The sequence below is a fragment of the Akanthomyces muscarius genome, chromosome 2 (genome assembly GCF_028009165.1).
Source record: "Akanthomyces muscarius strain Ve6 chromosome 2, whole genome shotgun sequence".
Lineage (NCBI taxonomy): Eukaryota > Fungi > Ascomycota > Sordariomycetes > Hypocreales > Cordycipitaceae > Akanthomyces > Akanthomyces muscarius.
Genome location: NC_079242.1, coordinates 2,482,846 through 2,504,291, shown reverse-complemented (window position 1 = coordinate 2,504,291; position 21,446 = coordinate 2,482,846). Strand labels below are relative to the sequence as shown.

General features: G+C 54.1%; 10 protein-coding genes across 10 annotated transcripts; 5 read left to right on the top strand and 5 right to left on the bottom strand.

Moving 5' to 3' along the window:
* Positions 1 to 1,100: 1,100 nt before the first annotated feature.
* LMH87_003928 (uncharacterized protein) lies at positions 1,101 to 2,819 on the top strand (the record flags this gene model as incomplete). The annotated part of the gene is made up of 5 exons (XM_056195072.1): positions 1,101 to 1,115; positions 1,273 to 1,331; positions 1,407 to 1,717; positions 1,782 to 2,285; positions 2,344 to 2,819. The coding sequence occupies 5 exons, from the start codon at positions 1,101 to 1,103 to the stop codon at positions 2,817 to 2,819; spliced, it is 1,365 nt and encodes a 454-aa protein (XP_056048737.1).
* A 595-nt stretch (positions 2,820 to 3,414) lies between these two features.
* On the bottom strand, positions 3,415 to 5,210 carry LMH87_003927 (uncharacterized protein; the record flags this gene model as incomplete). Its single annotated transcript, XM_056195070.1, has 4 exons — positions 3,415 to 3,882; positions 3,956 to 5,011; positions 5,080 to 5,143; positions 5,200 to 5,210. The coding sequence occupies 4 exons, from the start codon at positions 5,208 to 5,210 to the stop codon at positions 3,415 to 3,417; spliced, it is 1,599 nt and encodes a 532-aa protein (XP_056048736.1).
* A 1,457-nt stretch (positions 5,211 to 6,667) lies between these two features.
* Positions 6,668 to 8,763, top strand: LMH87_003926 (uncharacterized protein; the record flags this gene model as incomplete). Its single annotated transcript, XM_056195069.1, has 4 exons — positions 6,668 to 7,649; positions 7,725 to 7,794; positions 7,850 to 8,333; positions 8,395 to 8,763. 4 exons carry the CDS (start codon positions 6,668 to 6,670, stop codon positions 8,761 to 8,763), a joined length of 1,905 nt encoding a protein of 634 aa, XP_056048735.1.
* A 495-nt stretch (positions 8,764 to 9,258) lies between these two features.
* Positions 9,259 to 9,770, bottom strand: LMH87_003925 (uncharacterized protein; the record flags this gene model as incomplete). The annotated part of the gene is made up of 4 exons (XM_056195068.1): positions 9,259 to 9,347; positions 9,413 to 9,540; positions 9,600 to 9,626; positions 9,691 to 9,770. The coding sequence occupies 4 exons, from the start codon at positions 9,768 to 9,770 to the stop codon at positions 9,259 to 9,261; spliced, it is 324 nt and encodes a 107-aa protein (XP_056048734.1).
* A 518-nt stretch (positions 9,771 to 10,288) lies between these two features.
* Positions 10,289 to 12,673, top strand: LMH87_003924 (uncharacterized protein; the record flags this gene model as incomplete). Its single annotated transcript, XM_056195067.1, has 5 exons — positions 10,289 to 10,626; positions 10,690 to 10,855; positions 10,906 to 11,033; positions 11,089 to 12,497; positions 12,552 to 12,673. 5 exons carry the CDS (start codon positions 10,289 to 10,291, stop codon positions 12,671 to 12,673), a joined length of 2,163 nt encoding a protein of 720 aa, XP_056048733.1.
* A 1,163-nt stretch (positions 12,674 to 13,836) lies between these two features.
* On the top strand, positions 13,837 to 15,606 carry LMH87_003923 (uncharacterized protein; the record flags this gene model as incomplete). Its single annotated transcript, XM_056195066.1, has 2 exons — positions 13,837 to 13,894; positions 14,399 to 15,606. The coding sequence occupies 2 exons, from the start codon at positions 13,837 to 13,839 to the stop codon at positions 15,604 to 15,606; spliced, it is 1,266 nt and encodes a 421-aa protein (XP_056048732.1).
* Positions 15,607 to 16,048: 442 nt separating this feature from the next.
* LMH87_003922 (uncharacterized protein) lies at positions 16,049 to 16,331 on the bottom strand (the record flags this gene model as incomplete). Its single annotated transcript, XM_056195065.1, has 2 exons — positions 16,049 to 16,255; positions 16,317 to 16,331. 2 exons carry the CDS (start codon positions 16,329 to 16,331, stop codon positions 16,049 to 16,051), a joined length of 222 nt encoding a protein of 73 aa, XP_056048731.1.
* A 133-nt stretch (positions 16,332 to 16,464) lies between these two features.
* On the bottom strand, positions 16,465 to 16,997 carry LMH87_003921 (uncharacterized protein; the record flags this gene model as incomplete). The annotated part of the gene is made up of 3 exons (XM_056195064.1): positions 16,465 to 16,504; positions 16,558 to 16,838; positions 16,905 to 16,997. 3 exons carry the CDS (start codon positions 16,995 to 16,997, stop codon positions 16,465 to 16,467), a joined length of 414 nt encoding a protein of 137 aa, XP_056048730.1.
* Positions 16,998 to 17,358: 361 nt separating this feature from the next.
* LMH87_003920 (uncharacterized protein) lies at positions 17,359 to 17,876 on the bottom strand (the record flags this gene model as incomplete). Its single annotated transcript, XM_056195063.1, has 4 exons — positions 17,359 to 17,473; positions 17,546 to 17,561; positions 17,687 to 17,785; positions 17,855 to 17,876. 4 exons carry the CDS (start codon positions 17,874 to 17,876, stop codon positions 17,359 to 17,361), a joined length of 252 nt encoding a protein of 83 aa, XP_056048729.1.
* Positions 17,877 to 19,307: 1,431 nt separating this feature from the next.
* LMH87_003919 (uncharacterized protein) lies at positions 19,308 to 21,322 on the top strand (the record flags this gene model as incomplete). The annotated part of the gene is made up of 5 exons (XM_056195062.1): positions 19,308 to 19,353; positions 19,433 to 19,524; positions 19,590 to 20,913; positions 20,968 to 21,135; positions 21,195 to 21,322. The coding sequence occupies 5 exons, from the start codon at positions 19,308 to 19,310 to the stop codon at positions 21,320 to 21,322; spliced, it is 1,758 nt and encodes a 585-aa protein (XP_056048728.1).
* Between the last annotated feature and the right edge of the window lie 124 nt (positions 21,323 to 21,446).

The following is a 21,446-nucleotide window of genomic DNA, read 5'->3' as shown; positions in this document are numbered from 1 at the left end:
CCGTGTCTGAGCTACGGGTACGTTGAATCACTTGACGATGAAATGTCACCTGCGATGAAAGAGAGGACAAAAAAGAAGAAAGGCACTAAGCATGTTAACGAACTGAAACAATTTTACCCGAATGGCTAATGTCACTGTTTGATCAGCGGGAATTTATTATGTGACAATACCTTCCTGTACTTATTGGGCCACTGTTGCGGGAACGCTAGCAAAGGCAATCGGCAGACGGGGGGCGGTAACCAGGAGCCAAAACGGCCTGCACCCCACTAAATTTATTACAGCTGTCATGATGATGAGCAAACGCTACGCGTGAACACGAGAGCAAAATTAAAGTAAATATAGAGAATGACTAGACGGGGAGCGAAACACAGCGTTAATCCAGGGCACATGCTGTCTTGAACCTCGAATATCCGCTCTCCATACATGCCACGATTGAAACTGCGAAGACGATGAACCTATGCGCACTGACGAACCTGCATTGCAGGCCCTGCTGGTACCAGTAGTGAGATATTGGGGTCAGTTTCCGCGGGCACGCGGTTTCCAGCAGGTGCAGCATCTCACGTAGTGTGTTCCAGCTGGTGGGGCGAGTGCGGCTCAACGAGTACCTGTGCTCTTATTACCGACCTAAAACAAAATGAATAGAGGAAAGGAAATGAGACGACGCAATAATGCTAGGGAAGAGAGTTTGTCTTGCTTCCTCTAGCTAACAGTAGTGTAGTTCACCATATGCCAAGAACGTCGACCCAGCTCCTGGACATCCGTCGCCGCCGCCGCGTTCCCTCAGCACAGGGACCACCACGATGAGCTTCATTTGGCGGTGAGAGGTAGAAGGCACCTGACATCATGCTAGAGATAACGCAGGTGGGCGGGTACCGGTAACCTAGCATCCTTCAATTGACGACCCCTGTCGCGTCCCGAGACCAACTGTTGATCGAACCCCGCCAAAAAAAATAGTCCACAGGCGCCAATGAATTACACCACCATCGTACACCACCGAGGAACTGCTGCCTTCCACTCAACGCCTTGCGGATAGCCACCTCCGACGTCAACATCACCAGTCCAACACTTATCCGCATCTTTTGCCTCACGCTGCCGCCAAAATGACCAAGGGCGAGGTAAGAATACCCAATTCTCACGAAACCTCTTATACATCATCCCTCCGTCCAACATCGAGCTTTCTGCCCCGCCCATCTCGTCGCCCCCCCTGAAGCTATATACAAATCCGGGCACCGCCTTGCAATCTCGTCTTGCTGACCGAAATGCTGCTACTAGATTCTTCACGTTCACATGGGCCAAGCTGGTGTTCAGCTTGGTCAATCTGCCTGGGAGCTGTACGTGCCATTCGCACCACTCATAACACCACGGCACCGACGTGAAGAGCTCTCCCGCTAACAGCTTCGCTACAGGTATCTGCTTGAGCATGGTCTCGGCCCGGATGGCCGTCCTGACCCCAACGCAAAGGATATTGGCGACCCCGGTTCCTTCGAGACATTCTTTACAGAGACGAACAGCGGCAAGCATGTTCCCCGTGCTCTCTTTGTCGACCTCGACCCCTCGCCCATCGACGAGCTCCGCACCGGCCCCTATCGCCAACTCTTCCACCCAGAGCTACTGATCAACGGCAACGAAGATGCCGCCAACAACTATGCCCGTGGCCACTACACCATTGGCAAGGAGAAGATTGATGCAGTCATGGATCGCGTCCGTCGCGTCGCTGGTGAGCGGAACACAAACTCGGCGTATATCTCCATTCAAGTCACTAACACCGGGGACCTGCATAGACAACTGCCACTCACTTCAGGGATTCCTTGTCTTCCACTCTTTCGGCGGTGGTACCGGCTCTGGCTTCGGCGCCCTCCTCCAGGAGCGTCTCGCCACCGAGTTCGGCAAGAAGGTGAAGCTCGAGTTCGCCGTCTACCCTGCTCCCAGCATTGCCTCGGCCGTTGTCGAGCCCTACAACGCCGTTCTCTCCACCCACAGCACCATTGAGAACTCGGACTGCACATTCCTCGTCGACAACGAGGCCGTCTACGATATTTGCCGTCGCAACCTCGGCATCCCTCGCCCTTCCTACGAGCACCTTAATCGCCTGATTGCCCAGGTCGTCAGCTCCATCACCTCCTCTCTGCGCTTCGACGGCTCTCTGAACGTCGACCTCAACGAGTTCCAGACCAACCTGGTTCCCTACCCCCGTATCCATTATCCACTTATCAGCTACGCCCCCGTTGTCTCAGCCGCCAAGAGCTCCCACGAGAGCTTCAAGGTGTCCGACCTCACCTTCCAGTGTAAGTTTGCTGTCTTCCAGGCAATCTATAACCAGTTCCATCCTGACTTGATGCATAGGCTTCGAGCCCAATAACCAGATGGTTGTATGCGATCCTAGAAACGGAAAGTACATGGCTGTTGCTCTGTTGTACCGTGGTGACGTTGTCCCACGTGACTGCAACGCTGCTATCGCTGCCGTCAAGGCCAAGGCTACCTTCAACCTCGTTGAGTGGTGCCCGACTGGTTTCAAGCTCGGAATCAACTACCAGAAGCCCATGACCGTACCTGCTGCCGCCGAAGACGGTGGCCTTGCCGAAGTTGAGCGCTCCGTTTCTATGCTCTCCAACACCACTGCCATTGCCGAGGCTTGGTCGCGACTTGACCACAAGTTTGACCTCATGCACAGCAAGCGTGCCTTTGTCCATTGGTACGTCGGTGAGGGCATGGAGGAAGGCGAATTTACCGAGGCTCGCGAGGATCTTGCTGCCTTGGAGAGGGATTACGAGGAGGTCGCTGGCGATGGCCTTGACGCTGAGGAGGAGGCTGAGTACTAAGCTGCTACCCACTCGTTGGCCCTCAAAACCATCCCCGTTTTTGGTTCTTCAAAAGTCAGGTCGTGGGGTCAGTGGCCATACATGGCTACGAGGTTATGGCCTCTAGGCGACGCCATGGCCTCACACCCACGACGAGTGGTGTATATTCCTGTTTTATGGCAGAGCTTGAATGAGGGTGTATCATATACGTCATAGACGGCTGGTCTTTTGTTATATTCTGGGCACGCCCCTGGCCTAATAGATAGGAACCTGCGACTGATGACCCCTTCCCTTCTTACTTGTTTGTTTTTTGTTCTTCACAAAATTATTTGTCACTTTGCGATGCAAGCAGGCTAAAATTCATGTTGATATCCCCCCTTAACCAGAGTGCTACCATCTACTTTTGTATGATGCGCAGTTGTGATTCCTTTTTGTTATCAAAGGCTTTGTTATTCATATAATGACTCTATGCATGCAAATTATGTGAAATGTACCCTCTCTTTTCACGTGCCGTCGACGCCAATTCTCCCAAACAGTGGAACTCAAATAACGCGAGATTACCCATACCGGGTCAAAACTTCTTTTCCCTTCTTGTAAAATCAAAGGTCGATTTCCTTTATTTGTCAGACTTCTTCTTCCAGTCGTTGCCACGGCGAGCGCTTCTCGTCGTGGGTCGGGCGCGCTTGGTCTTGACCTTCTTCTTAAGGTCCTTGGGGAGGGCATCCCTAGACGACGCACGACGACCCTCAAAGACAATCCTCTCAGGCGCCTTGACGCCGCTGGGCAGGGCGTTGCCGTTTCCGTACGCGCCTCCGCGGGCGCGGCCAAAGAGCTTGGCGGCGCGGCCCGCGGCGGCTTGCTGCTCAGGCGTGACCTTGGGCACGTAGGTCGAAACGCCCTTCTTAGATATCTTGCCCTTGCGCTCGCTGCCCTTGCTGTTGCTGTTAAACTTGGACTTGGTGCGTTCAATTGCCTGGTTCGTCTTGCGGGGATCCTTGGCGCGAGTGACGCGGAGTTTGCGGGGGAGCATGGGAGGGAAGCTCTTGCCGTCGGCAAGCAGTGCCTCTTCCACAGTGTTACCGTCCTAGATGGTAGAGTTAGTCATGTTATTCCTGAGATAGCGAAAAAAAAAGCTGCACAGCGATGTTGGCACGTACGTAGAACTGAACATAGGCAAAACCTTTGCCCACACGGGTATGAGGGTCTCGAGGAACACGCACGTTTTCTACCTTGCCGTGCTTGGAGAATGTACGCCACAGACCCTCTTCGATATCAGAGGGCACCTTGTTGCGCTTCTTGGTTTCCTGCTCGCCGTCCTTGTTGGTGTTGAGCATGGTCTCGTCGTCGACGAAGCCGAGGTTGCCGACAAAGATGCAGCGGCGGTGGTCCGTCGGGCTCGGGTGGGCGACATTGTCGACGCGGATGTGGCGCCCGAGCACCTCGGTGCCGTTGAGCTGCTGACACACGCGACGGGCAGCGGCGGCGGTGGAGAAGACGACATAGGCGTTTGTAGAGTGGGTGGTAGCTTCCATGACCGACTTGGTAATGTAGGCGGCGCGCTTCGGCATGGAGCCCGTGGAAAAGGCGACGGAACGGAAGCGAATAGACTCAACTTTTTGGACGGCGGCGTCGTCCTTGTCGAGAGCAGTAGAGAGATGCGCGAGCAGTTGCTTCTTGGCAGCTTTCGAAGAGACAGCCTCTGCGGAAACGTTTGCCAAAAAGACGGTTCTGGCGGCCTTGTCGGTCTCGGCGGCCTTGGCCTCTTTGCTGAGAGACTCGTGTGTGGGGAGTTCTTCCTTGTCATCATCGACATCGCTGTCATCAGAGTCGGAGCCCGCCTTTGAGCCCTTGGCCTTTATGCGCTTTCCAGAAGGCTTTTCCTCATCGTCCTGGGTCAGACTGGCAAGATAGTTTGTTTCTAAATCTTCATTGTCGTCTTTGCGCTTGCGCTTGCGCTCTTTGCGAGGCTCAGCGACCGCCTCGGCTTCCTCTTCAACACTGGACTCTTCCTCAGCATCCTCCTCAGGCTCATCCTTTTCGGAGCTATTGTCGTCCTCTTCTTCCTTCTCCTCATCATCTTCGTAGTTGAGCTCGTCGCTGGCTTCGGACAGCACTTCGTCGTCACCAGAATCTTCGTCATCCGACGCAGAGTTGGGCTTGTTTTCTCGAAGTTTATGATATCTCGACGCGGGAGGAGCGGAAACGGGGCCAGCCTGTTAGAGTGTTAGGTTCCATCCAGCGGCAAATTTACACCATATTGCAAAAAAATATATATACTTACACTCGAGGCGAAGAGAGCCTGCAGGTGGGGGTCGACCGCCTTGGACGAGGCCAACAATGAAGCTCTATGCTCAGGTTAGAATGTGGGTTTCTTTCAATTAGATGATTGACGGAAACTCACTTTTTACCCATGTTGGAAAAGCTTGTCTACCACAACGTAGAATCTATGCGTATCTAGGTAAAACTTCTTGAAGCAGTAGGATCTGGACGACCGAACTCTGTAGCGACTTGCTCCAAATTTTTTGGACGACCCTCTGAGCCAGCAATCAGCGGAGGAGTTCATTGGCTGTCTGGGGGCCACTGCCCCACCAAGCACCATTCTGCCCTGCGACACCGCTATTAAGTTACGACGAGAATGTGTGCGGTCGCATCACAGTGCCAGAGGCGAGCAAATTATCTCTCGCGCCTACTCTCTGTCGCAGAAAGTGATCTTGGCTCACGAAATATTGCAGCCTTGGAGATATTGATTGCGCTGGCCTGGCTGCGCGCAGGCTCGGTGCGAACTGACGGTGCGGAATCCTCCGTCGGCATTGGAATTGGCAAGTTGCGATACTTGTTATGCCACGATAAGAACTGCCCAGATACCGTGGGCAAAAAAAAGGCAAATGACTTAGGTAGCATTGTCACATAAACCTCAAGACAAGTCAATCTGCGCCTCATGTAGAGAGTCTAAATACTTGGCCACTGTCGCACAACAACTTGTAGCGCTGTGTAGCGCTGACTGAACCGCTATCGTCCAGTGGGCTGGTCGTAGGCTAGTCGCATTGTCTAGGTACCTACCTACCAAGTAGGTACCTACTGGCAGCCTGTGTCACAGGACCACTTGGCCTGTACTACGGAGTACTGCACTGGTAAGCAGACGGCAGACAAGGGACAATCAGAGTCATGCCGACGGCTTCTCCAAATATTCGACACACCGGCTCTCCCCAGCTTGGCGTAGCTTACTTTTGCCCATAGCCTTGTGCTGCGTCATTGGCTCCCCGACCGCGGCTGGATCCAGCAAAGCCCCCCATGATCGCGTTTCTGCCAGCTCTCACCGATGTCGCTCCTCGCTGCAGGCCTTGCCCGTTCTCGGGTTTTGCTTCTGCGCTGAGCCGCCAGTCTTTTTTGGTGGGTGTGCCGTCGCGCCAGCGCCCACGCCCACTAGCAGAGCGCTGTCTCCAGCCTGCCACCAACCACCGCCCACCCTGGCCAGCAGCACTCGCTCGCTCGCCCGCTGTCTCTTTACCACCTACTGCTCTGCGCTGGCCAGCCAAACCCCGACCAGACCTCTCCAGCTCTTCCCTCCTCCCCTCATGCTTCCCACCTCTCCCAGCTCGTCACTACGCGTCTTCGACAATAGGAATCGCTGCAGCTGTTACAACGAATAGCGATAACCGTTTACCTTTGGCGTCGAGGTGTGTGCACCCAGCTCTTCCAGCTGCTGCCCCCCCAGCGCCGCTGCTCTCTGCGCTTTGCCGTCGCTCTCGCTAACCACCCGCACCCAGGCAAAACCTCGTCACGCCCTCTTCGCTGCCCACCCGCACCCTCCTTGCGACCTCTCTTTACTCTTCACCATAAAGCGAATACTGAACCGCTTTGGATTGACAATGGCGGCGACTGCTACTGCATCGACCGCCTTGGTTCAATCGGCAGTGGACCCAGACCTCGAGGACAGCAACGTCTCGAGCCCTCTCACCGAGGTTGACGATAAGGACGACAACGACGAAGAGATTGATCGCATGCAAATTGATGGCGACGATGGCGATAATTCTAGCCTGAGCGGCGACGAGAATCCGGCCGACGACGACCGCTCCGACTCCGCCAGCGTCCTGTCTGACGTTGGGTCTGAGGCGAACTCCGATGGCAACGACACCGAAGCTGAGACAGAGCGCCTCTATGATACACCCAGACATGAACGTCAGAGAGATGTTGTCGTCGACCAATACAATCGCGGCCAAATCTTCGAGCACACCCCCAGCAAGCTCCGCCGGGCGGCCAAACCTGAGGACAAGGACGACGACGATGACAACGACGATGCTGGTCGCGATTCTGTCTCCGGCGACGAAGGGTCTGGTGCCTCGAGCGCCGGCGATGCGGAAGATACTCCCACAAAACCCGTCAGCAAAACGAAGACGCTCCATGACAAGGCCCCTAGTTCTGACTCGCAGGACCGCAAGCGCAAGCGGTCGCCAGTGGCAGAGCAATCCGAGACTGAACTGCCACAGAAGAAGCGAACTGGTTCTGTCAGCGCCGCTTCAATTGAAGATGCGGCGCTGAATGATGGTGAACGAACCGCCACCAACGTCGATAGCGCTATTCAGTCCGATGCCGAGGACGAAAATAATCGTGACACCGGCACCGAAGGAGAAGCGCAAGAGCGCTCCTCTCGCTCTTCTCGATCTTCCAGAAAAAGCATTCGAAATGACCTTCGCAGCAAAGACGGTGTCAAGGACGAGGAAGATGACACTGGTGCCGATGCCGCTACGGAAACGGCTGGCGAAGAGGCTACAGATCATCGCGAAGATGAGGCTGATGCTGAAGCCGAAGAGGAAGATGAGGCCGATATCGCGGCAAAAAATCAGGAAGAGAGTAAGCTACCCTCCCCAGTCATCATCTTCCCCAATCATTATCTTCCTCCATCGACGATACTTACTCTCGCGCTAGTGGAACGAAAACAAGCTGCGTTTAAAGACTGGTCTCACATCGAGGAAATGTTTGGTATTTTTAGAGATAGGTTAGTATGACGTCGTTTGAATGCGGAATTTATCTCGATACTAACTCTTCTGCAGACTTTACAAAGATAGACTCCAGCGCCTCGAAGAGGAAGAGCAATCCCTGCTCGCCGACGTACCGACTCACCGCGAATACCTCAATATGAAAAAATGTCTCGACGACCGACTCAATCAGAAGCTGCAAGGAGTCAAAACCGAGTTTGACTTCCAGCTCAAGGCGAATGAGCGATGGGCTGTAGCGCAGCGAGCACAAATCTGGAGCCAATTCTTCCAGGCTGTCCGCGAAAAGCGGGAGCAGACACTGGAAAGCTTGAATAAGCAGTGGTACGATGTACAAACTACCCGACGGAACGCCCACAGCCTTCAGGACTATGGAATACTCTTTCCCAAAGACCCGACGCAAAGACTTCGAAATGCTATTGCCTACAACAGCGAAGTGTCGACGTTGGCAGGCATGGCCAAGTATGAAGGCTTTCCAGCCGGGCCAGAGATGAAAGGAGCTTCCGCTACCGAACAAAAGTCGGATCTAAGCGCAATGGAGGTACGTTGATTTTTTTGGGGGTGACGTTATTGACCGCAGAAGCAACTAACTCGATGAACAGAGAAGCAGGCGAGGTCGTCAAAAGTCTAGCGCCTTCCAGCAGCGAGATGATTATCAATCACCAAATATCAACCAGATAGGGCCTGCAGGAGAGCAGTTTCTCAAAGATACGCCGTGGGCGAATCCGAACCATTCGGCACACAAGACAGCGCGGCAAGGAACGGCGCTTGAGGAAAACCGAGCTGTTCCCCAAGGCCCAATCTTCCAAAATGAGAACCCAGCTTCGTCATTAAAATCACCAGCACTTTCGGCACGGCTTTCAGAGTCTCCAGAGATGTCAAGGTCGATGCTAAAGCCCTCGCCGCATCAAATGAAGCGCGTGGCCAGCGTTCCGAGCGCCAATAGGACCCCCAAGGCAACTGCAGTCTGACCGACAATCGAATTGATTGATGTCAGCATGTGTGCTTGACTTGGCGGCGCAGTCTACTTGGGTAAGGCAACAGAACGGATATAGGCGCTTAAATTTGTGATACCCTTCGGGCATATAGGTTCTTTGATGATGAAAACGAAGCATTTTGTGTTGCATTCTGTTTATTGGGTCTGGGATTTCCAAGGTTACGGAGCTTGTCGCCGCACAACGGCTTTTGTTGGTCTGTTTGGTAAAGGGAGTGTTTTGGCGGAGTTTTGTTCTTTTTATTATGTTTCCTTTTTCAATCAATGTATACAAAGGTGCATAGACGTTGTTTCAACCCATAGCACCGTAAAGGACCTGTTCCTCTCAACTGAATTATCATACATGCCTTCTACATTTAGGACTGGCCAATGCAAAATAGTATTGTGGCCTAAATCAATCATTCCTGTAGACTGGTGTACAAATGCGCCGGCGGCCGGCGTGGACTTTCGTGGCTGTCACTTGTCGCGCCTCTTATGTCGTCTCGGTGGCATTCCTGGGAACATCGGGGACCTTGACATCGTCAAATTCGTCCTGGCCGACAGCCTTGAGGGTATAGTAGTCTGGGGGAACAATGGTGAGTTATGCGACAAGCTTGCCGTGCCGTCGTCCGCTGGGCGATGCTTACAGATACCGCCGACAACAGCGAGCAGGCCAAGGCCGGTAAAGGCATTCTTGAAGAGATATGGGCGGCGGGCGCGAATCAGAGCGGGACCTTGACGTAGACGGCCGTCGTAGTATGTCGAGTGAGGGTTGCTGTTCAAGATTAGCCTGGCGATGTCCTTCGACATGACGTTGGCGGCCGGGCGACGAACTGCGTGCGCGACATGGCGACCGCTGTGCTGCGGAACGGAGCAACCATATTTAGTACTGCAGTTGAACTTGAGAACGATGGCTGCCAAATACCACTCTGTAGACTGATAATGCGAGTGAGCAGATTTCGATATGACCTGTTTCGAGCCGAGATATTTGGCTGGGCGGCTCATTGCCGGCTAAACCGAGCCTCAGGCGGCGGGGCGCTGAGAACCAGCGGCCAGCTAGAACGCCCTGTAACAGGCTGGGAATATCTGCCTGGCCCCTGCAACGAACGGCTGCGCTAGTGCTGGGCTGACCCGCGTCACGACTGAAGCCGCCAAAGCTTGACATTCATCTACCATCCAGGCGCGCCTAGAATTGAAAAACGACGACACTGCGCAATAGCATCGATCACGACTGCGCGCTGTTGAACGAGCGGTCTTATACGATCGAAGCGCTTGTCGGGCTTTTCGAAAAGATATCAGATGCGGCAGAGCATGACGAAGAGATAGAATTTCCGACAGCTGAGGTTCTCTGGGTCGCGACGACAATCTCGACGCAGCTTCCGAAGCATACCTTTCGCAGCAGCCACAATTCGGCAGTGTCTATCAAGTTTTACTACCTATATATCACCACGAAGCTCAGCTCAATTGTCGAGCCCCTTGTTACTGCCTTGGCCCGTTGAGCGGCCTGCGCATCCACCGCAACAATGTCGAACGGGACTCTATCACTGGCTCAGCAAATCCAGCAGCTCAACGATGCTCGCAGGCATGTGCTCGGGGACGTTAAGCTGTATCCAGGCGTCGTGCGCGGGCTCATCCCTAGCATAGGAGCCTCGGCGCCCCTGGAGCTGCGGCGATGGGGTGCCGACTTTTTGGCGGAAGCCTTTGCGACACCGGTGCTGCCCAACGGCGAAAAGGAGACCTTGGCGCCGTACGTCTTGGCGACCATCGAGTCGCTGGTGCAGAAGCCGGACGAGGACCACTACGTCTTGCGCGGCGCAATACAGACGGCTGCGAGCATTTATCCCCTGGCGCTTAGATGGATGTAGGTAGCGCGAGAGAGCAGGAACGCGACTTTGGCAGGCGCAGATTCTAACGAACATGACAGAATTAACAACTCGTACGATACGGTTACATGGGAAAAAATGATGGCTATAAAACAGAGAGTTTTACAGATTTGGGACACGGCGACGCCGACGGTCAGAATCTGCTGCATCAAATTCGCGCAGCGTGTAGTCCTGGCACAGACTGTGTCTTCCATGGGAGATCACAGAGTATGTTCCATTCCAGGGTGTTTACTGTTCATTGCTAATACTGGTTCCAGTATGCTGGTGGTCTCGACATCTCTCTAGATAAGATCCCCCCCAACCACCAAACACTTGACCCTCGCACGCTGGAGGCGGAAGCATCCGGCTTACTGGACCGCATGCTGAGTGTCTTGCAAGAATCCAAGTAAGTATCGCTTCCGGCATGATGTATTATGGAGTCTCTAAGCTAACTAATGTAGCGACGCCCTGGTTGTCGACGCGACACTCAATTCTTTATCCATCTTAATCAGAACCCGACCGGAGACAGCGAACCGCATTGTCAATGCCGTCTTTGCCTTTAACCCTCTAAACCTTGCGCCGTCGCCACTGACCCCTAGGAGCAAGGTCATGATTAGATCGATGGAAAAGACGGTACGATCACTTCTGATCAACTTGAGCAGAAGGGATCCTCACAACCCTATTGTGCCAAAAATGCAGCAGCATGTTGAGCGGAACATGCGCATGATCGCAGAAGCCTTTGACAACAGTGGGAAGAAGCGACCGCTTGATGCACCGCAGCACGATGGGTATGATGCTAAGCGTCAACGTATCACGACTGCCCAGATCAAGATCCCCCCTCTTGGACCGGGTCCTCACAGCCTTGCCGATCTTTTTAGCCTTGTCAGCAACGATGGGCTGAAGACGTTTGATCTATCACTTGTACCTCCCGCGATGGTATCGAAGCTAGCGGTGACAACCCTCGCAAGATTAGATCCACAACTTCTCGCCAAGGCCGTAGACGGCGTGCGTGATAGACTTCAGACAGTTGCGAATACCCCTGTAGCAGAACTGAACCCCAACACAGCGCCACTTGGTGTTGATGACGACGACGACGACTACGAACCGGACTTCTACCAAGCTGAGGATACCGAACAGATCCTGAACAAGCTGGATAGCGAGCATTCTGGTCTCGACCCTATCCATCTCGATGACAACCTGGCGCTCAGGTCATTCAGCTTGGCCCAACCGCAGCAACTGACGCCGGAAATGGCTCTCAGTGCCGGTGCCGGCACAGTCGAGAAGGTTGTGGACATGATGAAATCCCTCGAGGACTCGTCAGGAAAAAAGGCCAAGGCTGGCTTTGTGCGCCTAGCCGCCAGCTCTGGTACGAAGGATGCATGGATGACCATCTTGACACGTCTTGCGACACGATCATCTGCTGGACTGGATGAGGTTCTTGTCAAGGGCGAAGATGATGGCAACATTTCGTCACAGTCGCTATCAAACACCATCCGCGAGGTTTTGTACAACTACATTATGGAAGACTTCCGCAGGCACATTGACGTGGCAGTGTCATGGCTTTGCGAAGAGTGGTACAATGACCGACTACTGAGCAAAACAAACCGCGAGTATCCCAAGTACTACGAGAAGTGCGCGTTGCGTCTTCTGGATGGCTTCCTGCCGTATGTGCACCAGCAAGACAAAGTCTTGACGCGATTCCTTAGCGAGATTCCCGAGTTAAATCAGGAAATGCTATCTCGGGTGAAACGCATGTGCCGCGATCCGCTTGTGGTAAAACTTGCACTGACCAGTCTGCTTTACCTGGTTCTCATGCGGCCACCAGTCAAAGAGCTGGCGTTGGACACTGTGCAAGATATATGGACAGAGTGTAAGTTTACATGACATAATATGATATGAAGCTGATGCTAACGCTTTTTTACAGTCGAAGATGCGCGCACCATGGCGGGCCAGTATCTGTCGAAATACCGACCAGGTTTCTTGGAGGCAGCGGCCGCCAGTAAGACGGATGAAGGCTCATCGACAGGTACAGCCATTGCGGCGTAATTGCGTTGACCACTGGAACAGTTTATAGGCGGTGGAGGGGGAAGGGAGCATGATATCCATGGGTTGAACAGTGTAGCGGCGAATGGCATTTTTGCGGGCGTTTCTCAGGGATCCTTGTTTCAAGAAAACAATAAGCCGAAGAAGATGGTTTTTGTACATTAGATCGTGCCGCGGACAATGGAAGTACAGTCTGGCGAGAATACGACAGTTCTACCAATGAGTCCGGAAGCCATGATGGACATGCCCAGCAGATGCGGAGCACCAGCTTACCAGGGGAAGTCGATATTGTTGGCGCACACGTGAAGTAGTCAAGCTTAACAGGTCAAATATAGGATTCCCTATTTTCAAGGCTCGAAACGCGATTTATTTTTGCCTCCGGACCAATTGGACGTCCGTGAGACGTTGCGCGTGGGCCGCCTGTGGGAGAGACAGAGCGAAGTGGTGGCGCCCCTATAATTTCCCCAGGGACCTCTCCTGCATACCAGACGAAGCAAAAAACGAGAGGAATTTGGAGCCAGTTGTAGAGGCTCAATGCAAGCCAATATTGCAGATGATATAAGCACAATGTGTTGGCAGACAGAAAGACGTTCCTGGGACCCCCTTTGCCCATTAGTAGCCTTCCGTATTCATGCACTGTTTCTCATCTAGAAGCTCTCTTTCTCACCCTTTCATCTCACTCATCCTCGCGACGCACGAAGCATAGGTAGCGCCTTGCCACTTATTACAGCCACCAGAGCACTACCTGCGGCAACAATTTAGAGTTGCGGCCGACAGCTACACAGCTTTGCACGCGCTTTGTACCTTGTTTATCTCGTTGTGGGCATCGTTACGGGGAAAGCCTCAGGTACAGGCACGCACAGAACGATCCCCGGCCACGCCTACCGAGCATCCCGCAGCTTTATTATTACAAGCTCGTACCAACGACTCGTTGCGCAGAGAGACGACAGACACAGACGGCATAAACAGAGCACCACACACACAAAAAAAAAAAATACAGGGCAGCCCAGCGCCGACCTGACAACGCGTCCGCAAAGAGCGACCTGGCCGATCTCGCAGAAAGGCTGACGCTTCGCTATTAATCTCGCTCCTTCACCGCAACACGACCGCGCTATATTTCCTGGGGAAGCAGACCGTGCCCCCGTACAAACGGCGAGACAAAGGAAATGCCGCGAAAGCGCCTTCAAAAACAAAGCTTTGCCATACACCAGGACACAGACCAAGGTACGAATTTCCTGACAGACAGACAGACAGACAGGCAACCGTTCAGACAAAGGAATCCTTTTACTTCATGACCATCTACCCATTATTTACATTGTGCGCCCTGTCCTTTGGCGTTTCCTCTTCTTCCGTCCCGGTGGTGACGGCACTATCCAGCCCAAGTACCTACCTACCTTAGGTACCTACCTACAGTACCCAGCCTCGCCTAGGTAGCTCCCGCTACCACGCCTCACCTACCACCAGTGCCGCTCACTAGTCACACTACCTTGCCCGCCTACCAGTACCCTTGCTCGCGAATTGGACGACGGTCCCCTGTCGGAAAACAAGCAAAAGACGGCAAGACGTCACTACTCTCTTTTTTTCTGCACGGCTGTCTCAATTCCTAGCCTCCTTCCTCCTTTGACCATTGAATCTGACGGAACAAAGCCACGCTCACTCGCCCGTCCTTAACTACCTGCCGAGGCCGCTCCAACGCTGACATTGAATCGGCTACTGCTCGCCAAATAGCTGCCCAGGTTCCCGACTCCAAGAAGCAGGCCCAATTCCTAAATGACGACGACAACATCATCCGAACACTGACTCCTGCCTCGACCGGCTCCATCAATAGCATGCAAACTGCATCGCGGAACATTGTGGCCAAGCACGCCCTCGGCCGCACGGCGACCATCCGCAGCGTGCCCAGCTTCGACAGCTCCGAGTCCAGCCCCGAGGTCAAACAGAGTCCCTTCTCCAGCAGCACAAACAGCAACACGAGCGCCGCCTCGACCGCCCTCGGGGCCCTCGACCACAACAAGGCGGCCAGCCGGTCCGCCGCATCAACCGACACCCACACCACAGCCACACCGAGCCGCTGGAGCGCCAACGGCGTCCGCGTAATAGAGCCTCAGCAGCAAGGGCAGCTGCCCCACGACAGCTCGGTGCTCTCCGAGTCGACGGACACGGAGAATGGGCACTGGGATTCCACCATTGGCAAGGCCGGCCTCGGCAAGACCGGCCGCGTCATCAACCGGCTCGTCAGCGACAATGACGCCCTGAAACGAGACATCAAGATTGAGCGCCTGCGCGCCGAGGAGGCGAAGCAGGCCGCCAAGCTGATCGAGGACAAGATGGAGCGCATGGTCAGCGAGTACGAGGGCCGGCTGCTCGAGGCCAACGTAACCAAGACGCTGCTCGCCCGCAAGGAGCGTCAGGTCGAGTCCCTCACCGCCGCCGTCGACGTCGAGCGCAAGAAGACGCAGGCCGCGCTCGACTCGGAGCGCACCTGGAAGGCCGAGATGCAAAAGGTGCGCGCCGACGCCAAGGCGCACGTCGAACAGGCCACAACGCACGCGCAGCTCATGGAGGGCCGCTACAACGCCATCTCGTCGCACTGGCGCGAGCAGGGCGACCAGGTCAAGCGCGCCGTCACCAAGATGCGCGCCGAGATTGCCGACGTCGTCGACGAGCGCCAGCGCGACGACGACAAGATCCAGACGCTCCGCGACCTCTGCGAGCAGCAGGACGGCAACATCAAGGAGCTGCGCCGCGAAAAGGACGACATGGCGCGCCTCTTTGCGCAGTACAAGCAGACGCAGGACGACGACCTGCGCGACATCCGGACAAACGCCAAGAAGCGAGAGGACGAGCAGGAGAGGATGCTGGCAGAGGCGAAGGAGGCGCTGCATAAGCTGAAATGGGCCCTCAACGTCAAGAGTAACGTCAAGGGCGCGCAATAACCAATAATATCAAAAACACCCCCAATCCTCTCTAACGACAACAAATAACTCGAGCCACACTCGAGAGCCTTGCGACGCCATATCCGCCAGCTTCTTTTCCTTCTTCTTTTGTTTTACGGCAGTCACCACATGGCGTATCATGATTCATGTCACATTTCATTCTCTCTCGCGTCGTTATCATCTCTATTCCCATTTAGTGTTGTTGAAGTGTTATCTTCTTGTTGTCTTTTCTGGAGAAACTCGGCATATAGAACAGGCAGAAAGAAAAATTGAATCAATACAGAAAATAAGAGGCTTCCATCACTCAGCGTAATTTTGGCGCTTTTGATCGTTTGTCCTTTCTTTTGCGTGCGTACTGCCTCTTCACTATTTAGCAGTAGAGTCTGGCTATAGATACATAATGTCGTTCATTTGCTACAACCATGTACATCCTCCCTCCTCCCTACAGCAGGCTCTTCAAGTTATCAAAAGGGTCTGGGTTGGGCTCTGGGCAAGGGACTGAGGGTGTCATGCTGTCTTGCAGAGTCGAATTGACCTCGCACGGGATGTCCTCGAATGGGTCGTGACTGAGCACCCTTTTGAACTCTGCAAGCGGCAGCACCTCGAGAGGCGGGAGGAGCCGAGGGAGCACCTCACGCCAGTGTTTGTCCTGCGATCGTTATTAGTACACATCAGGCCAAGGATAAAGTCGTGTCCCCCCGGGGACTTACATATGCTTGCGCCATGCGGTCCAGTCTTTCGACGGCCAGCTCAATCGCTTCGCGACTCTGATCCGAACCGACATACAAGACTGTTTGCCGTGTATTGTACGAGACTCGACAGTTTGTCTGGGCCTCAAACTGCTCGTGATCCTTGGGACTATCGCCACCGCACAGCACGACGCATCTCCCGAGCAGCCCTTGAAAAGTTAGTGCCGGGTGCTCCTCCAGGCCGCGCCATAAGGTCTTGTACTTGGCTTCGGCGATGGGCTCTGGGAACACATCGCCGTCGGCAAATTCATACGCGTTACTTCCCTTGCTCTGGTATTCGAACCAAGGCGTCATGCGCGGATCGCCGGAGATGATGGAAATGTCGCCGTCTGCTTTCTCCTCGATGTCGAGGGTATCAACGTCCTCTTCCGCAATGGCGAACAAGTTGTCCTGCACGGCGGCGGTAATTTGTTGTCTCTGATTGGGCAACGCGATGCATTTGAACCATGGGACATGAGGTTCGTACAGTATTTCCAACAGGCCCTGTTTTTAAATGATGCCGCGAGTAAGTCTTTTTGATCCTCAAGCTTGGATAGAGGTGAGATGTACCTCGGCGTCCTGGACACGTCGGATCACTTCTGACACGCCCCGAGGGAGCAGAGGCGGGTTGCACGCAATGTAGAATTCAACAATAGAAGCCATTTTTTTTTGGAAATAAGGGAGTCGAGACAAATCGAATTGAGTTCGGGTGTGCAGGTCGGAGGGTACAGAAGCGGCATCGAGTGTTTGCAGGTGCCTGGAGAGAGCAGTCGCCAGCTGGCGCCTCCCAGCTGCCAACTGCCAGCAAACGCGATGCCTCTGGATTGGACATTGGGCACGCGTGCGGACGGCAGAAGCTACAAGTTACACTTTGCGATGTGCTTCGCAATGCTTGGCCTCTTTCGCGTGGGCAAGTTTCTCGGTTTGAAAGTACACTGAGCTATGCACCGCGTTCATTTGCGGAGTCTCTGTTGTAGCACGAAAGAGCAAGAGTTGGGAAAGGTCTGGGCAGCCATGATTGCGGCTAGATGCATGCAAAGTACGGCTCAAAACAGAGCTTGCTCCGCGAGCAGCTAAGACTCACAGCGTGTTGTCCGGGGGCAGTCTGTGTCAACTGCAGTCGCGTGATGCAGTCGATTCTGTTTGTCACCGAGGGCGATCTTGGACATGACCATGGTACATGTAGCGGGCAGTGCGTTGTTTCTACATACTGGTATAACGGCTTTGCTATGTCTTGAAATAGTGCGTAAAAAATTGACAAGAAAAAGCAAATCTAAAGTGTACTAAATCAGATCAACTGCATCGTCGAAACACATGTGTCGTTTATTTCAGTAGCAGAGTTACATGCGCACCACCGGCAGCTGGCTGGTCCGGCTGAGGGGCGTATTCTGGGAAGCTAGTTTCGCGGATGGTTGTGATAGCTGCAGCCTGTCTGAAACATGTTGAAATCGCTGATGCCGAGAGAAATCTGGATTATTATGTTGTTCAGCAACAGAATAGCATGAAAAGATTGTACTTGCGCAACCAATTTAATTTCTGCATCTCAAGACGATTCATCGACCGTCTCGAGGCTTTCATTGGACCAGTGCCTCGGGAGTTGGTGCAGGGATGGTGTGGGCCAGTGGCCAGTGGCCAGTGACCAGTGACCAGTGACCGCAGCCAGACGGCCAGAGCAGCGGGCTGCTGTCGGTGGTACTACGATACCTCCGCCCAGCATGTGACGCTTCCACACCAGCAGGTATTCGTCCAACAGCGAGGCGCCAAATCCAACTCGGCCCCTGGCGGTACCTGGAAAAGTGGTTGTACGAATACGACACCGGCAATCGTGGCTCGCATCTCAACGAGAGCCGCAGCGAGGCAGCTCGCACAGCGACACGGCGAGATGGCCGTGAGATGCAGACGCGAAGACACGGTCTGGGCAGATGCAGTTTTGACAGCTGCAGTGGAGCATGTAGGGGTCACCACCCACGGATCCACTGTGGTAAAAGAAGGGTTCTTTTTGCGCTGCGTTTAAACACAATTCTCGCGTTGGACAAGGGATGATAAAAAAAAATGGCCAAGAATGGGACATTCGTTTTCGCATCGGACGTGCCATGCACCTGTTGTGGGTTCTTGGCTGGCGTCGAGCTTGGGTGGCTCCTCCACCAAGCGGCTCGCTGCATGCACCAGATCGACAACGCCAGAGAATGCACACCGCGTCACCTCACTGGCACATCCGCACAATGACCAAAGTAGCCTTTCCTCGAAAGAGCAATGGATCCGTTCATTAGTTGCCCCGACATGGCACCAGATTTAGTCCTATTCTGTGCTTTTGCCCGCGAGAGATGCTCCACCAGCGCCCAAGGTCTGTACTGTCCTCGAGAAAGGTGTCGGGCAAGATGGCTTCTGGTCTGCAAGCCACTGACTGCATACTCAGTAGCAGCCCCGATACGGCCGATGGAGCAGGAGAAAAATAGAGAGACGCTTAAATCAATAAAAAAAGCTTGGCCTGTAGTCAGCTCCATTTCCTGCATCAGTGAGAGCAGCGCATGCCCTGACCTGCGCCCACTGTTAACCCATCCTCGACGGCCCCGAGGCCCCACGTCTTCCTGGGGATCTCCGCCCCCCATTTCAGTCCCTCTCTTCCCTGCATCACTTCCGCTTCCTTCGTCTTCTCTTCTTCTTACCTCTTCGTACTGCCAGCTCTTCGTGCTGTTTTCAGTGTTTCTTTTCGAGGACAGAGCTGAAGACGCAAGGGCAGCTTCGTATTCCCAATCGGGAAGCCACAGACGACGACAGCTAGAGGCCGAAAAAAACATCGAGACCCCTACTCCTACCGCGCCGCGTAGGAACCGGCCTCGTGCCACTTGCTCCTCGCAGCTCAAAGACGCCTTCGTCTGGTCTTGACAGGAGTTAACTCACCTCTCGCGGCTTCTCGACTATTGCGCCAGCATCCACGACAGCGAGCCAGCTACCCAGCTGCCATCAGTCATCATGGGTCTCGGAGTTCTCGAGCCCAAGGGCAATCAACAGGTGCCTGGTAGGTTGCTCCTCCACCGCACACGCAATGACTATTGCTTGTCGCGTGCTAGAACTCATACTTATGCTCTACTTTGTAGGCACCACGCGATATTACGATGACCCTGATCGGCCGCGCATGGCCGGCGAACACGACGCTCATCTCAAAACCACCTTCGGTGGCCTCATTTTGGTACCGACTCTGCGCTGCGGCTGCGCTGGCTTGCCCTCCGACCTGCCCACTAACTAGTTCTATAGACTCCTCAACCATCAGATGACCCCAATGACCCGTTAAACTGGTCAACTCGAAGACGCGATCTCATCACATTTCTCCTCTGCTGCGCTGGTATTCTCGCCACCAGTCTCGGCCCCATCTTGGCCGCCAACACCGTCACCCTCATCGGCAACATTGCCCTGACCATTACCGACGCCGTCGTGCTGACCGGCTACCTTCTCGCCGGTGCCGGCGGTGCCGTCATTTTCTTCGTCCCCTCTGCGCGTGTCTACGGAAAACGCCATCTTTTCCTCATCGGCCTCATCATTGTCATTGCCACCAGCGCGTGGGCCGGCTCGGTGCCCCTCGCGGCCAACACCCCCGAGGATGCAAAGCGTCACTTCCGAAGCATGGCTGGTGCTCGTGCCATTCAGGGAGTCGGAATTGCCCCCTATGAGAGTCTTCTCAACGTCGCCATTGCTGACATGTACTTTGTTCACGAACGTGGTATCCGCATGGCTTTTGCCAACTTGGCCGTCTTTGGCAGCGCCTTCTTTACCCCCATTGTTGTCGGGAAAATTACTGCCACCATTGGCCTCGGTTGGACATTTTACTTTGTTGCCATCTTTACTGGTGCGCTACTACCAGCCATCTTTCTGTTCTGTCCAGAGACCGCCTATCGACGTGACGCCCGGTTTAACACGGACATCTACACCGAAGCAGAGGCACTGCACCCACCCTCCTCCGACTCCTCGCAGACAAACGAAAAGGAACATCACTCTGGCTTCCGCGCCCTGCCCACCAACAAGCTCCAGCCTTGCGGCGACGCCAACACGCCGCGCAAGACGTTTGTGGAATCCATGTCCTTGTTTGACGGCCGCAAGACGGATGACCCGTATCTGACCCTGCTACTACGCCCTTTCCCGCTTCTCATTAACCCTGCATTCGGCTGGGCCTGCTTGATTCAGGGCACCATGATTGCATGGACCATCTTCATGGGTGCTCTGGTTGCATCCATCTTCATCGGCCCTCCCCTCTTCTGGGGTACCGAAAGGTCTGGTTACGGTTATGCCGGTGCCTTTGTCGGAGCCTTGGGTGGCTTCCTTGTCTGCGGCCTAGTCTCGGATTTCAGTGCTCGCCGCATGACTGCGGCTAACAAGGGAGTATACGAGCCGGAGTTTCGCATCCTACTTATTATCCCCATGATCATTTGCAGTGCTATTGGTCTTTTTGGTTTCGCTCTCACTGTCGAGGACGTCGCCGCTCAAACGCAGCCCGTCATCGTTCCCCTGGTATTTTTCGGATTCGAAGTTGCCGGCATGGTCATTGGAGCTGTCGCCAGTTCACTTTACATAGTTGATGCCTACCGTACGTTTCCGATGTTGTCGCGTCTGGTTGCCATGCATTGCTAACCATGGCCAGGTGATCTCGCCATTGAGGCATTCACGCTCACCATTCTGTTCAAGAACTTCTTCAGCTTCGTCGTCACATACTATGCTCTAGACTGGCTCATCGAAGGTGGTATTCGCCGTGTTCTTGTCATCATTTCTATCCTTCAGATGGTCATCTGCCTGCTCAGTGTTCCCATGTGTACGTCTTTTTTCCCTTGCGGCATGAGAATATGCCGGAATTCGCTAATAGCCACGCAGATATTTATGGCAAGCGAGTTCGAGCCTTTTTCCACCGCCACGACCCCATTGCCATGTGCCGCCTTAAGGAACTCGACGCTGTTTTGCGGCGCCCCTTCCGGGGATCCCCTGCCACGCCTTCTCAGTAGATTAATTGGGTCTTTGATTTCGAATCAAGTATTTTCAACATGTCGACATTAGGATTCGGTCATTACATTGCAAGTATGCATACCGCGCGTGAGGATGCTACGATATTGATTTATCTCATGGTTT